At 48.0% G+C, this 13487-nt stretch overlaps 1 protein-coding gene across 2 annotated transcripts in view; it reads right to left on the bottom strand.

Annotated features, from left to right (window-relative positions):
• The window catches only part of Eif3m (eukaryotic translation initiation factor 3, subunit M), a 17779-nt gene extending 17597 nt beyond the window's left edge, over window positions 1-182 (bottom strand). For both annotated transcript variants that reach the window (XM_005401783.2, XM_013502983.1), the window contains exon 1: window positions 53-182. In XM_005401783.2, the coding sequence (XP_005401840.1) occupies window positions 53-94 (42 nt within the window). In that variant the 5' untranslated portion in view covers window positions 95-182. The remainder of the gene's footprint in view (window positions 1-52) is intronic.
• Between the last annotated feature and the right edge of the window lie 13305 nt (window positions 183-13487).

The raw sequence follows: 13487 nt of genomic DNA, 5'->3' as shown, positions 1-13487 counted from the left end.
CCCGCGTCCCTCAGCCGCCCAGCCCGGGGCAACCCGCGGCCCGCGCGCGCACCTGGTCCTCCTCGCTGATGTCGATGAAGGCCGGGACACTCATAGTGCCGGACCCCGCGCCGCAGTCGCGTCACTCTCACACCACGCCGACCGGAAAAGACGCACGGCTCGCGGCCTGGCCGCACAACTACTTCCGGGTCACGCGCGCACATCCGGGGCGGGGCCTGAGGGAGGCTTCCGGGGCCAAGTCTGTTTCTGTCGGTCCGCTGGCTGCTGCGGGAGGTCCGCGCGGGGTCCTCAGCACTCGCACCGAGCCCGTCTTCTTTCCCGCCGCGCGTGGGGCGGCTCCGTGGCCTCAAGACGCTGGAAGCATCGATACAGAGCCCGCGAGCTCATCTTGGGCTCGACGCGAGCGGCTGGCAGCGCGCCAGCGACGGCAGCGGGCGGGGCCGGGCAGGGGGAGGAGAAAGCTGGCGGCGGGAGCAGCGGGGATGCAGCCCGGCCGGGGCAGGGCAGCGGCCGAGCTAGCCCCTGCTTCAGAGTAACGCTCGGGTAGGGCCGGGGCTCAGCCCACGGTCCCGGGGAAGCGCCTAGAAAGGCTCTGCTGGCGGGCACCGTGCCGCGGCGGGACCCGCTTTGTGTCCGCTTGGCAGCGCGGGCGGCCTTGCTGCACGGCCTTGCGGGTGAGCCCTGCTGTCCTCGGTAGTTAGGGACGGGAAGCAGGCCGCCCGGAGGATGAAGCGGAGGGTGGAGCTGAGCTAGAGATGCAGACTTAAAGACGTCTCGCAGGTGCTGTCGGAATCCTGCAGGGAACGAGGGAAGAACCGAGGAGAAAATCCTGGCTGGGCAGGAGGAGGAGAGCGGCAGCAGAGAGAGCCTTTACCAGCGGGCGGGGACCCTCTGGGCGGCAGTACGCTCTTGAGTTGGAGAGGCGAGCCACAGGTTTGAGCTAAAAGAGTAAGAGATCAAACTTTTTTTAAAAAAAGGATCACTTTACAGGTGAGTTGCAAACGGCTTCTGTTGGATAAAGGCCAAAGTAGGAAAAAGAATTAGGATGTTATTTAAAAACCAGGCGAGAGGAGGGTGGGGCGGTAGGGAGACATTCATTGAATTGGTGTTGCCTTAGCATTTCTCAGATCAGGTATGACTGCAAGACAAAAGAGGAAGCCGCAGTAACCCCAGAGTTTTGGGCTGAATTCAAGGCAGTACTTTCTGATAACCCAAGCACACTGTGCTGCAGTCTTTGCAAGCTGGCACAGGACAAGGAGGCCTTGCTACCTGCCTGGGGTGGGTATTGGGTTTTGTTTAGGAAAGTAGAGGAAATTAAGAAAAAGGAGAAATTCAGTAGTAAGGGGACAAACCGGGAAATTCAAACCAGGATGAGCTACCACCATACACTCAGTGTAATAGCTAAAGACAAACTCCTTCTGAACTGGAAATACCAGGTGGTAACCAGGATGTGGAGCAGCTGCAGCGCTAATAAGTTGCTGGTGAGAATGCAGGATGGTGCTGATAGAGGGGAAAGACACTCCCAGCCTGCCAGATGGCCAGTATGAGATGGGTTCTCTAAAATGGAAAAATGAGTTTTAGGAACAATGGAGGTTATCAGTAGAATATACTGGGGGAAAGAAAGCTCCTGTCCGAGAGAGCGACAGACAGAAGAGGTCCCAAATGGGTTGCCCAGGAACCTGCCTTTTTTAGGGATTTTTTTAGTAGAGCAAATCCATGACATGAGGCGGGTCTAAGGTGGGCATGAGGTGGGACAAAACTATGGTCAACCAGTAAGATTATGAGTATAATTGCTCAGGTAAAATTGATTAAATCAGGATCAAATAGGGAAGCAAGTCACAGCAAGAGGTCATGAGTACAAAACGGGGCTTTCCCTGTAGGGTTCGGATTAGTGGATCTTCTTGGCTTTCTCAAGGTGATAAAAACCTATTTAGAGTATCAATCCCTAATGTTTATCCTTAGGAAAATATGTGGGTGCATTTGTTCTATCTTCTGTCTTGAGGTCTGACCCACAGTGGAGGTGCCTGTCTGTCCCACAGTTACAAGGGGCCTGGCCCTGACTGCCTATATTTTCTCCAACTTAGTTGCCTACAATAGCATGGGTGGTCAGGACAGTGTGGTCTGGCATCCAGTTTGACAAATAGGACAAAGAGACAGAACAGAGAGCCCAAAGGTAGCCTCCTCATACCATGGATTATAGTGTAAATATGAGGTGTTCTGCAAAGACCTGTGTATTGAGGGCTTGATGTCTCTGCCAGCAGTGTTCAGAGAGGTGTTTGGATCACATAGGCTTTAACTTCCTCAGTGTCCACCTCCATCACCTCATTGGTGTGCTAATCATGATTTATTGGTTGGCCTGGAAGCAGGAGGTGGGGCCCAGTTGAAGGGAGTGGGTCATGGGCAGGACTTTGGGGACTGTATCTGTACCCAGCCCGGTTCTTCTTTGGCTCTTTCCCTTTCTTGCTTGCTCTTCTCTCTCTGCTTCCTGCCTCCATCAGGAACAACTCCATCAGGTGTGCAACTTTCTTCCACCGTTCGCTCCCACCATGACTTTTCTGGCTTCTCACACATCTGAGCAATTGGGCCAGCTTAGCATGGACTGAAACCTCCAGAACTATGAGACAAGATAAATCTTTCCCCCGTGAAAGTGTGTATCACAAGTATTTTGTCACAGTGACAAAAAGCTGACACATTGGCAACTGATTTTTAACCCAGATGCAAATGGTGCTAAAACAGTTGAATAGCTATATGTGAAATAGAGACCCATAATCCAGACCTTGTCTTGAATGGAAAAATTAAATGTAAAGTCTAAACTTAAGCTTCTAGTAGAAAAGAGAAAAATGTGATTTGGGGTTAGCTAAAAATTTTTTGGTATATCTTTGAAAGCATGATCAGGAATTGAAAAATTGATAAATTTGACTTCATCCAAGTGAAGAACTTCTGCTCGTGGAAAAAGACTGCTAAGGAAATAAAAGTATTGACGAACCACACATTGGTAAGGACTGAAAGCCAGAATACACAGTTACCCCTCAGTATTTATTGAGATTTGGTTCCAGGATCTGGCCAAAGAAACCAAAACCCATGAATGCTCAAGTCTCTTGTATACAATGGTGTCTTCTTTGCAGATAGCCAAAGTATATCTCTTCCTGTATACTTTAAATCACCTCTGAATAACTTATAATACCTAATACAAGGTAAGTGTTTTCAAAACAGTTGTGCTGTTCAGGGAATAATGACAAAAATGCATGCTCTGAACAAACAGTTTTTTCCAAAATTTGATCTGCAGTTGATTGATCCAAGGATATGGAACCTGCCTATACCTACAGCCAACTATATAAAGAATTTTAAAACTCAATGATCAGAAAACATTCAGTTAAAAAGTAGACATAGGGTTCACCAAATATGCATAGATGTTCATGTAGCTCAAAGAAAGATACCAGTATCATTGGCCAGTAAGAAAATATGAATTAAAACTATATGAATATGCCTCTTCTGGGCATTCTGTGTCAATGAAATCGTAAAATATATGGCCTTCTGTGGCTGCTTTCACTCAGAGTAATGTTTCCAAGGCACATCTTGTCTGTCCTGTGTTCCTTTTTGTTGCTTAGTAATACTCCATTGTGATAGCCAAAGCACATTTTGTTTACTCATCAATTGTTAGGTATTTAGGTTGTTTCCCTTTATTTGACTATTAGGAATAATGCTTCTAGGAACATTCATACACAAAATATCTGTGGACTCTGTATATGCCAATGAGTAGAATTCCTGGATCATATGGTAGCATTATGTTTAGCATTTTGAGAAGGTACTGTTATTTTCTAAAAGAAAAAAGGTAGCAGTATTAATAGCCCAAACCAAGAAACATGCCAGATGTTCATCAGCAGATGAATGGATGGGTAAACACATTATTGTGTATCTACATTCTGTATCTCTATGTTTTATATCTATTACTAGTTTAGCTATTAATTGCTATGTAATTACTAATATATTGATGTCTGTATTACTCTGCAATAAAATGAACTACAGATATGTGCATTAGTGTGAGTCTCAAAATAATTTTTCTGTGCAAATGAATTGTATTACTCCAGTCATACAAAATTCTTGAGAATTCAAACTAATCTATACAGGTAGCAGTATAAAGCATTCGGTATACTTTTAAATGTGCAGCTTATTGATCTCTAAATTATACCTCAATAATGTACAATGCCAAATAAAATCCAAAATTGTATAGAAGGGGAGGACACAAAACATCTATCTGGGCTAAAAATTTTCTCTTGCATGCCATAGCCTTAACACAATGCTCCCACCTCAGTCCCTGCAGGCAGCCAGCACAGCTCTGCTGTCGGAGGAATGATCTTGAGCTTGCTCCCAAAAGCGCTTCTTCTATGAAAGCACCCTTAATAACGGGTACATTTCATGACTGTGTAAGCTTTATTTTTATTAAATGAATGTTCTTGATCCTTAAATCTCTCTTTCAGACAAGTACTACAAGAAATATTGTGTATTCCTCTATATATAATGGGTAAGATTCCAAATGTTGCAGATAAAGATGTTTGGAGCCAGTTGAAATTGGAGCTGACTAATTCCAACTTGATCCTATGCCTGAGATAAAACATAGGTCACTTGTGTGTTAAAGGTAATAAAATAAGAGTTGTCATTTATACTACCATAGTAACCTATTATTATTGTATCATATTCTTCCTTAGAGTTTCTTAAAAACATTCCTAGGAATTTACCCAAAAAGACTGACCACAAAGTTGAACAAAGGTCTAATTTTCTACAATATTCCTTTAGCTAATTTTTACTTAGAAAATATAACCAAATATTTCCTTGTATTATTTGCTTTAACTTCCTTCTTGTTATTTCCCCATTCTTTTTGAATAAAAATTTTAGAAGTCTGATTTTAGTTACCTTTTTAATCTTGCTTGCGAAGACTTTCATTAGTTACCTTTCTGTCACTGGGACAAAATACCCGGCATACACAGATTAGCAGAGGAGAACTTTGTTTTAGTGCAGAAGTTCAGTCCATGGTGGGCTGGCTCCAAGACAGAAACGTGGCTGGCAGGCCTGGTGGAGGAAAACTGCTCACCTCATGGCAGCTAGGAAACAGAGCAAGCAGGAAGAGAGCCACAGAGAGGAAGGGGCGGGTGACTTTTTCCAGGTTGCACACCAGTGACCTACTTCCTTCTACCAGGCCCTGCTTCCTAATAGAATGTCCAGCTATAGTGTTGTCTATGAATTAATTCATTGTTGAGCTTAGCACTCCATAATCTAATCACCTTCCAAAAGTCCCACTTGGACACAAGGCTGTAGGGGGACAGTTTTGATCCAAACTCTTAACGGGCATACTAATGTATTCATTTGAAATCATATTACTCAACCACAACTTTTTTTTTTTTTTTTTTTGGTTTACAAAGAATGCTTTGTCAGTTTTGATACCAATATATAAAACTTGTCTTTGTGTCTGTATCAGGCATCTCAGAACTGTGGAATAGTCTGATTTAATAAATACAAGTATACTTTTATGTTAAAATAGGATATGTGTTAGTTACATAAGTACTAATGCTATAGAGAGAGGGTAGCTCATTCCAATGGGCACTGCAGTTTTTAGTGAAGTGATGAACTGCGCCCAGGAAAGGGGGCTGAGTTCTTCCAGGGTCCCACCCCTTCTGTCCACGCCCCCATGCAGGTGATGTGATAAGCATGGATCATGTGAAGGAGTGACACCCTAGAAGTTAACACTAAATTGTTTTGTAGCAAACCTCTGATAAGTGCTGTACATTTATCTTAATTTGAATGACAACGAATGCTTATGACACTCCAGAAAAACATGGGAAATAATTTTTTAAAAGCATGGCAAAGACTTTCCAACTTAATGTCCATCTTTCACTTTTTTAGCAAGCTAGAGGGCAGTGGAGGGTGTGGTGATGCAGTGGCCGTCTTCCTTTCTAAGAAACCAAATACACCAGCCTTCTCATAGCTATATACAGCCAGTGAGAGGTCAGGAAAAAGCTTGAGAGAAGCTGCCAGGAAAGGTCTTCCAACGAAACCTGCTCAGCCTGGAAGCAGACTTTCACCCTTGCCCTTTCCTCCTTTTGCTGCCTGAAACATGGAGCTGATAGCAGGAGATGCAGAAGCCAAGAGAAAACCAAGTTGTGGCTTTGATGCGAAAGCCGTGCTGGTGGAAAGACCCTTGCTTGTGTCAGGAGGACGTGGCTTCGTCTTGTTTCACGTCCCATTACGTTGATCTCACACAGATCCAATAATCTTGCCTGACAGAAAGGTTTAAAGTCATCATTTTCTAAATAAAAGTTTTATGTAAGTGCAAGATAACATTTTTGCAGTGCATATTTTATGGTGGGAATTTTGGACTCGTGGCTGTTGTGCTGTATCATTGAATTTACAAAGTTACCATCATTTTATAGGATCTTCAACTTCATAGCAGATAATTAAATTTTATACTACTGATGCAACATATAATCATAGCAACTTTATAGGTGAGACGGTTTAAACCAGTTGATGGGTGCCTTATTGAAATACAGTGTACTGGCCATATTTCAGTGTAGATCTAGATCTAATAGTAGAAGTAATATAGTACCTTAAATGAAGTTGTAGATCTAACAGCAGAACTAATAGAGTACCTTAAATCTCAACTGCATCGACCACAAGGAAGCATTAATCTTCCCATTAGTCTTTGTAGTAAAAAGATTCACAAGGTTAACCTGTTCACTTCCCATGACATAGCCAGGTATTGAAGTCTGTAAGTGTGCTGAATCCTAGGAAGACATACTCATCCTTCATGTTTTTAAAATGACTCCAGAAAGCCATGTGTGTTCATGTGAGAAAAAGCTCAATGTGCTAGTCAAGAGCCTCTTGACCACCAGCCAGGTGTCTTGGTTACTTTTCTCTCTATTGGGACAAAATACCTGATGCCCAAAATGAAGGAAGGAAAGGTATATTTAGCTTACACTTTGTGGAGGTTTCAGTCCATACTGGACTGGTTCCAAGGCAGAGAGGCACATGGCAGAGGGCCAGCGTTCATGGAGGCAGAACACAGCAAAAACAACAAGCACAAGAGGGAGGAATGGCAGCAAGCAGCCTCTTCCTCTCCCTTACATATGCAGACTGTCTGCCCCAGGGCAGGTGCAGCACTCACACCCAATCAATCAAAACACCAAAAGCCCGCCCCATGACTGCAAGAGGATTTGCGGGGACATCCAGACACAAACCATGACACCAGGCAAACGCAAGAGTAGTCTTAGGAGCTAATAAGTTTTATATTTTGGGGAGGGAAACTATTTTGAGCTCCTACATGGGCCACACTACAGCCCTTGTACCAGTCAGGGTTCTCTGGAGGAACGGAATCAATTCTGAGTACATACAATTAGGAAAGGGTTTATGGGATTGGCTCACACTCAGAGGCTGTCAGTCCACAGTGGCCGTCTGCAGACTGGAGAGTCGGGGGGTCAGTAGCGGCTTTACGCACAGTGCTGGATGTCTTAGCCTAAGAAGAACTAAGGATGTACCCTGAGCTGGAGGAGAAAGGCCCGGAGCTGTCTGGAGAGTTGCTGGTGTGAGTCCACATGCAAAGGCTGAGGAGGCTGGCGTGCAGCCCACGTGTGGGACCTGAATTCACTGCCCATGGACAGTCACTTCTGGAGACACCTTGCGGGCTCACCCACAGAGGTGCTTCGGCACAGCTTTCTGGGTGTGTCCCCTCCAGTCTGACACCCAGGATCAACCATCACAGCTCAAAAGTAGTTTTTATTTTATTAAAAACAAAGCAACATAATTTCTGTCGGTCCACTGAAAAGGTAGGTTTGTGCTAATATTATCTGGACAATTAAATGGTGATATCTTGTACTCTGAGTAACTAATTCAAAGATAACATCGTACAATGTGGCAATGTGCTGAACATTGTTACCCTCCTATCACTGTTCTGGAATTTTGTTCTTATGTTTATTGTGCTTTTTGTTTCAAATAAAAAAAAACAAAAAAAAAAGAAGCAGCAAGCCAACCCTGCTTCAAGGACATAGCACCAGTCTGCAAGTGTTCCTACCCAGGTTTAGCTCACATTAAAGCCATTGCCCTTGTCTCTGTTTTCATTTTAAAAATAGAATGTAAGAATTCTTTACTGATGTAGAATATGTATTTTATAATAAATTCTTGTATTGAAGTATGACATGTTCAGACAAGCACACCAGTCTTAAGTGCACATTTTAGTAAGTTGTCACAGTGAAGCTGTACATATAATCATCTTTCACATGGAAAAGAAGTACCCATGAGCCACCAGGGAAATGCAAATGGGAATCCCAGTGAGGAACCACGTCAGACCCACAAGGATGGCTACAATAAAAAGACTCATAACACCAAGTGTTGAAGAGGTGGAAAATTTGAGGCCATCGGACATGAATGGTGGGAATCTAAAATGGTACAGCCTCTTTGGCAAACAGTCTGGCAGCTTCTTAAAAGTCAAAATGTAGAAATGTGTGACCCACTAATTCTACTCCTGGGTACACAGCCAAGAGAACTGAAAATAAGTGTTCATACAAAATATGTCCATGAGAGCTGGAGATACAGTCCAGTGGCAGGGCATGAGCTTAGAGACTGGAAGCCCTTGATGAGATCCTAGTAATGCAAAACAAAATGAAACAAAAAGATCGGCAACAAAAATGTGTGTTCATGGCAGCACTATTCATAAAAGCCAAACATAACCAACTGAACAGATGAGTGTCACATATTTAACAGTGGCATTACCCAGCGATCATCAGAAGGATCACAGGATTTCAGGCAGCACGGGCTCCATTAAGAGCAGGAAGGACAGAGACAACCCGAGAGAGCTCCCGAGCTTTCTCCAGGGGGCGTTGAGAACCACTCCTGGTCGGCTGTGGAGACAGCTGAACAACTGTGAGAACACCCTAACAAACACTGACGTGCTTTAAATGGTTGAACTGCATGGCTGAAGGACTACAGCAGTACAACTTTCTGAAAAGTAAAATGCAGCGCACAGCCCATGCAGGTAGGGGCAGATATCCTCGTTCCTGACAGCTGAGGTGGACACTGTCTTCTGATGGGTCAACGAACTATGCTGGGTAACCCTTGACCTCAGACCCAGGACAGCCTGGCCAGGGTGGCCTCCAAGACGCCAGGGAGGAGCTCAGCAGCGGAGCTCCTGCGGGCAGATCACCTGGGAGGGGACGGCGGGCTGCAAAGGAGGCTCCAGTCCCCCGACAAGGCCTCTCTGCCCGTGTGGAGATTTGACCTCAGTCTCTACCCTACAGGGACCAGGGCACTAATCACTACCTTCCCATCGGCAGAGGAAGACAGCAGACAGGCTGGCGCTACCCCAACCAGTCCTCACCCGAGTGGCTGCTCAGACCTTGGCGCTCCCTGACTATCCCCTCCCCACTCCCACTCGCTTTCTCCCAAGCTCAAGACTGTGCTCAGAGGCCCTATAGCTTTGACAGGCTTTATCATTATATTTTATTTGTCCTGTGTAGCGGTTAAGTCACCTAAAATTAGCTACTGTGGCCGGCCCCACTGGTAACTTACTCAAAATGTGTCCTCCTGACTTTAAGGCTGTGCTAGTCAGATGCCTCAGGCACTCAGCCCGCAGAGAGAAAAGGCTCATCCTGCTCTCCTCGGTGGAGGTTTCCACCTGTGGTTGGTGGCCCAGTGGCTTTGGACCTGAGGAGAGTGGGACATTCTGGTGGGAGTCCATAGCGAGGAGCTGCTAATCTCATGGTCGCCAGGAGCAAGAGAGAGAGGTGGCCAGGGACCCCAAGGGCACCGCCCACCTGGCCAGCAGACTTCCTGCCAGCCCTCACTGCTGAGGGTGGAGGACCAGGCCTGAGGCACACGGGTCTTGCGAAGGTTTACGATCCAACTGTGGCACCAGTAGGACCTCTTTGTTCAGGTGGCTCCTGCCTAGCCAAACAATTGCATTTCACAGCCTGTTTTGCAGCTGAGGGTAGGGATGTGACGTCCTTCACTGATGAAAGGACAGGAAAGTTGCTATGTGGGGCTTTTTGGAAAAATATTTCAAATGGAGGCAGATTTAACTTGCAGGAGTTTTTGCCATTTTGCCTTTCCCTTCTCCTACTTTAGATGTAGATGTGAAGCTGGAGGTGGGGCAGCCATTTTGCAACGGGGCAGCACGAAGTTGAGGATGAATTCTGTCAGCTGAAGGGAAGAGTGAAAAGCTGAAAGGAACCAGGTCCTGACTCATAAGGGAGCGTATTTTCAGCCCTGGAGAACTTACCTCTGGATCTCTGATTTTGGAATGAAAATAAACCTCTCACTGTTTGATGCCATCTTATCCATTGGCTGTTGTTACCTTCAGTCAGCCTTACCCGTGGGATCTGGTGCCAGAAACAGAGTGCTTCAGTAACAGAACCTAAAATATGACATTGGCCGAGGGAAAAAAATCAGGCGTTGACAATGAGGACACAGATTTCACAGGCGAGAAAGTGCTCGGCTCTTGTTACACGATGTGAAAACATTCTCTGTGGAAAACTGTCTCCTCTCATTTCTTGGGACATAAAGCACGGTGTTTTATGTAGTTAGGGGAAGCAGTGGTGTGATTTACGCTGACAGGTGCTGGTTATTTCTTGCCACTTTCAGCAAAGTCACAAAGGACGGGGTGAATTCAAGAGGAGTTGACTTCCCAGCCGCACACTGAACCAAACAAACACCTTTTCTTCATGAACTACTCAGTCTCCAGCATTCTGTGAGAGCAACAACAAATGGATAATAATAGCCCATCTATTTTGGAAAAAAATGAGTAGTCTAAGCCAGGTGTGGTAACATGAGTGCCTGCAACCCCAGAATTCTGGGAGGCTGAGGCAGGAGAATGCAATTTCGAGCTTATCTAGGGTAACTTGCTGATTTAGTAAGACCCTGCCTCAAAAATTAAAGAAAGAGCTGGGAATTCGGCTCAGCATGGAGGCTCTGGGGTTAATTCCCCAGTACCAAAACAAACAAAAATGCAAGCAGCTATGTGGCCAAACTGGATTGAAGAACCTGCCTGCTGAACTCAAAGGAGGTTGCACATCGTCCAGCTCTTAGGCAACGCAAGTCCTCTGGTTCCCCACCGTCCCCGCCCCCACCGCGTTTTATGACACCTGCAGCCTGTGATCCTCACCTACATCCCACGCCGGGCCCCTGGGGCACCTGGGTGTCGAGCCCTGTGTGACACTGCTGCCGAGCAAAGGGGCTTTGGAGGAGCAGCTCGGGCCTCGTCCATTGCTCAGAACAGCGAGCAGCTGCTCAGCTCCCGTTGCCCAGGGAGCCCCTCGCGCTGTGGGGCCGCTGACCCTCCAGCCTCCAGCAGCGTTCTCGGGTTCAGAGTCAGCAGGGGTCCTCAGCTCAGCAAGGAGGACAAGGGAGCCTGAGGCCCCATTCTTGGATCACACTTGGAGAAACGCTGACCTCCGAGGTAAAACCCCCCAGTCCTCAGTGCCAGGGTTTACATCGAGATGTCCCGGGAGCCTCATGTGATCAGTCATAGGCAGGACCTTCGGGAGGGGGCTGGACGCCAGGCCAAGGCTGACCTGCTGTGGGCGGGGCCTTGGGCGAACGGGCCTGGGGGCAGGGCTTGGCAGAGTCGCCTGTTTCCTGGCTCCTGCCTGCTCTCTGCCTCCTGTTCACCATGCAGCGAGCAGCTCCCCTGCGCCAGGCCCCTGTGCTGCACCTTCCTTCTTGGAGCCCGCTGCTGTGAATGGAAACGGAGCCAAAGCAAGCCTCTCCTCCTTCAGGTTGTGGGTGTCGGGTGTTGTGTCTCAGGGACAAGAAGGTGACTGGGACGCTGCCTATGGTCACACGGAGAGCCCGGCACAGCCTGTGTCTGCGTTCCTGCAACCCCAGCCTTGCTCAGCCTCTGGCTTTCTCCTGGTGCCCCGCCCAGTGTCCACTAAGGAACACAACCCAGTCTCAACCCTCAGCCCAGGTGCCCCTCTTCAGACACAGCTCGAAGGTGTGTGTCACCGGTCCTGACCCGGCTGCGAGCCCGGATCAGCCACCGCTGTGATGCCCTAGGTCGTCTCAAGGGACCTAGCACGGGGCTCACCGCTCCTTAGGCGGCTTAGGAACAGTAAACCAATCAAAGACTGGAAATGTGACTCCTTTGAAACAGAGCCAAACACCACAATGCAACTCTTCATCCCTGGCTGTACCTCTAGCTATAAAATGCTCCTCAAGCTGAAGCAGGGCCAAAGAAAGGGCTTTCGCGGAGGGGACTGTGTCACACTTCTGCTGACCCAGGAGCTCCCTGAAGGAGCAGGCTGCCGTTCCCAGACGTACTCGGATTTTCTTCTGAAATCGCAGGGACGCAGGTGGGCGCGCTCACTCCAGGCTGCGCTCCTCGGAAGCTAGCGACAGCCCAGGCAGTTGGGTCTGGCACTTTCTACTGCAAAGAAACAGGAGCGTGCTGTTCTGGAGCAGGAGCAGCCCGACTGTGAATCCAACGGAGGACGGGTCCTTTGGCGCCCAAGCTCAGGCCCTATAACAAACATTCTACCTCGGCTTGTGTATCCTACCCCAGTATCCCTCACCAAACCTCCAGAAACACTCTCGCAGCTCCCCAAGGTCTGTTTCCAAACCTCCTGAGGTTGGGAGAGGCCGGGCACCCTTTCAGCTTTTCCCGCCTGTCCTCTGTCTACACCCTGCCAGCTCCACTCTCCACCCACCAGCTGTTCCCCATTGTCCTCAGCCTGCGGTGCATCATCTGCCTCCCCCTTTCTCTGAGGGGCCCCCTGCATGGGTGACCCTCCCCCCACCCCGGCCAGAAGGACCGTTTGATCTGAGTGTGGAACAAAAGTCGCTTCACTAACGTTTTGTGCAGTGTTGGGGATCAAACCCAGGGCCTTCCCCTCACTAGGGGAGCACTCACCACTGACCTAGAATAGGCACCTCAGTCCTGCTTGCTGCTTTGGGGGTCCTGTGATGTCTGTGTGCCAGACGCTGGTCTAGGGGCTGGGGACCCCAGGGAGCCAACCCACCAGGTTCGCAGCTCTGTGGGATCCGGGGACATGAGTGGATCAGGCAGTGGCCAAGGCTAATGAGGTCTTGGCGGGGAGAGGAAAAGCCAACCCCGGAAGGTTGGGCTGAGGGTTGGAGGATGCAGCCAGCTTGCTCAGCAGAAGCCAGACAGATGGGGGAGCAGCAGAGGCCTCATCAGCGAGGTCCTGAGGTTGGAATGGCAGAGGATCCTTGGGAGGAGCGCTTGGGGCAGTGTGGAGGACAGAGCCACTAAGGAGCCGGACGGACATGTGCTTCACCCTGCAGCTGGCGGCGGGCTGCTGCTGATTTTATGCTGGGAGCCACACGCTTATATTTCTTTTCAGAGAGATAATTCTGGCAGGCGGAGTGGGGTGGTGAGAGACCGGGCGCGTCGCTTAACCTCTCCTTCCTCCGTCCGCCATCTATCAAGTAAGATGAACCAGATCTGCTCTGTGTATCTCACAGGATTTTGGTGAGGAGTAAATGAG

This window comes from Chinchilla lanigera, unplaced genomic scaffold (genome assembly GCF_000276665.1).
Source record: "Chinchilla lanigera isolate Chin_1 unplaced genomic scaffold, ChiLan1.0 scaffold00075, whole genome shotgun sequence".
Taxonomy (NCBI): domain Eukaryota; kingdom Metazoa; phylum Chordata; class Mammalia; order Rodentia; family Chinchillidae; genus Chinchilla; species Chinchilla lanigera.
Note: the sequence above shows the minus strand (reverse complement) of the source record. Positions and strands in the feature narration are given on the sequence as shown.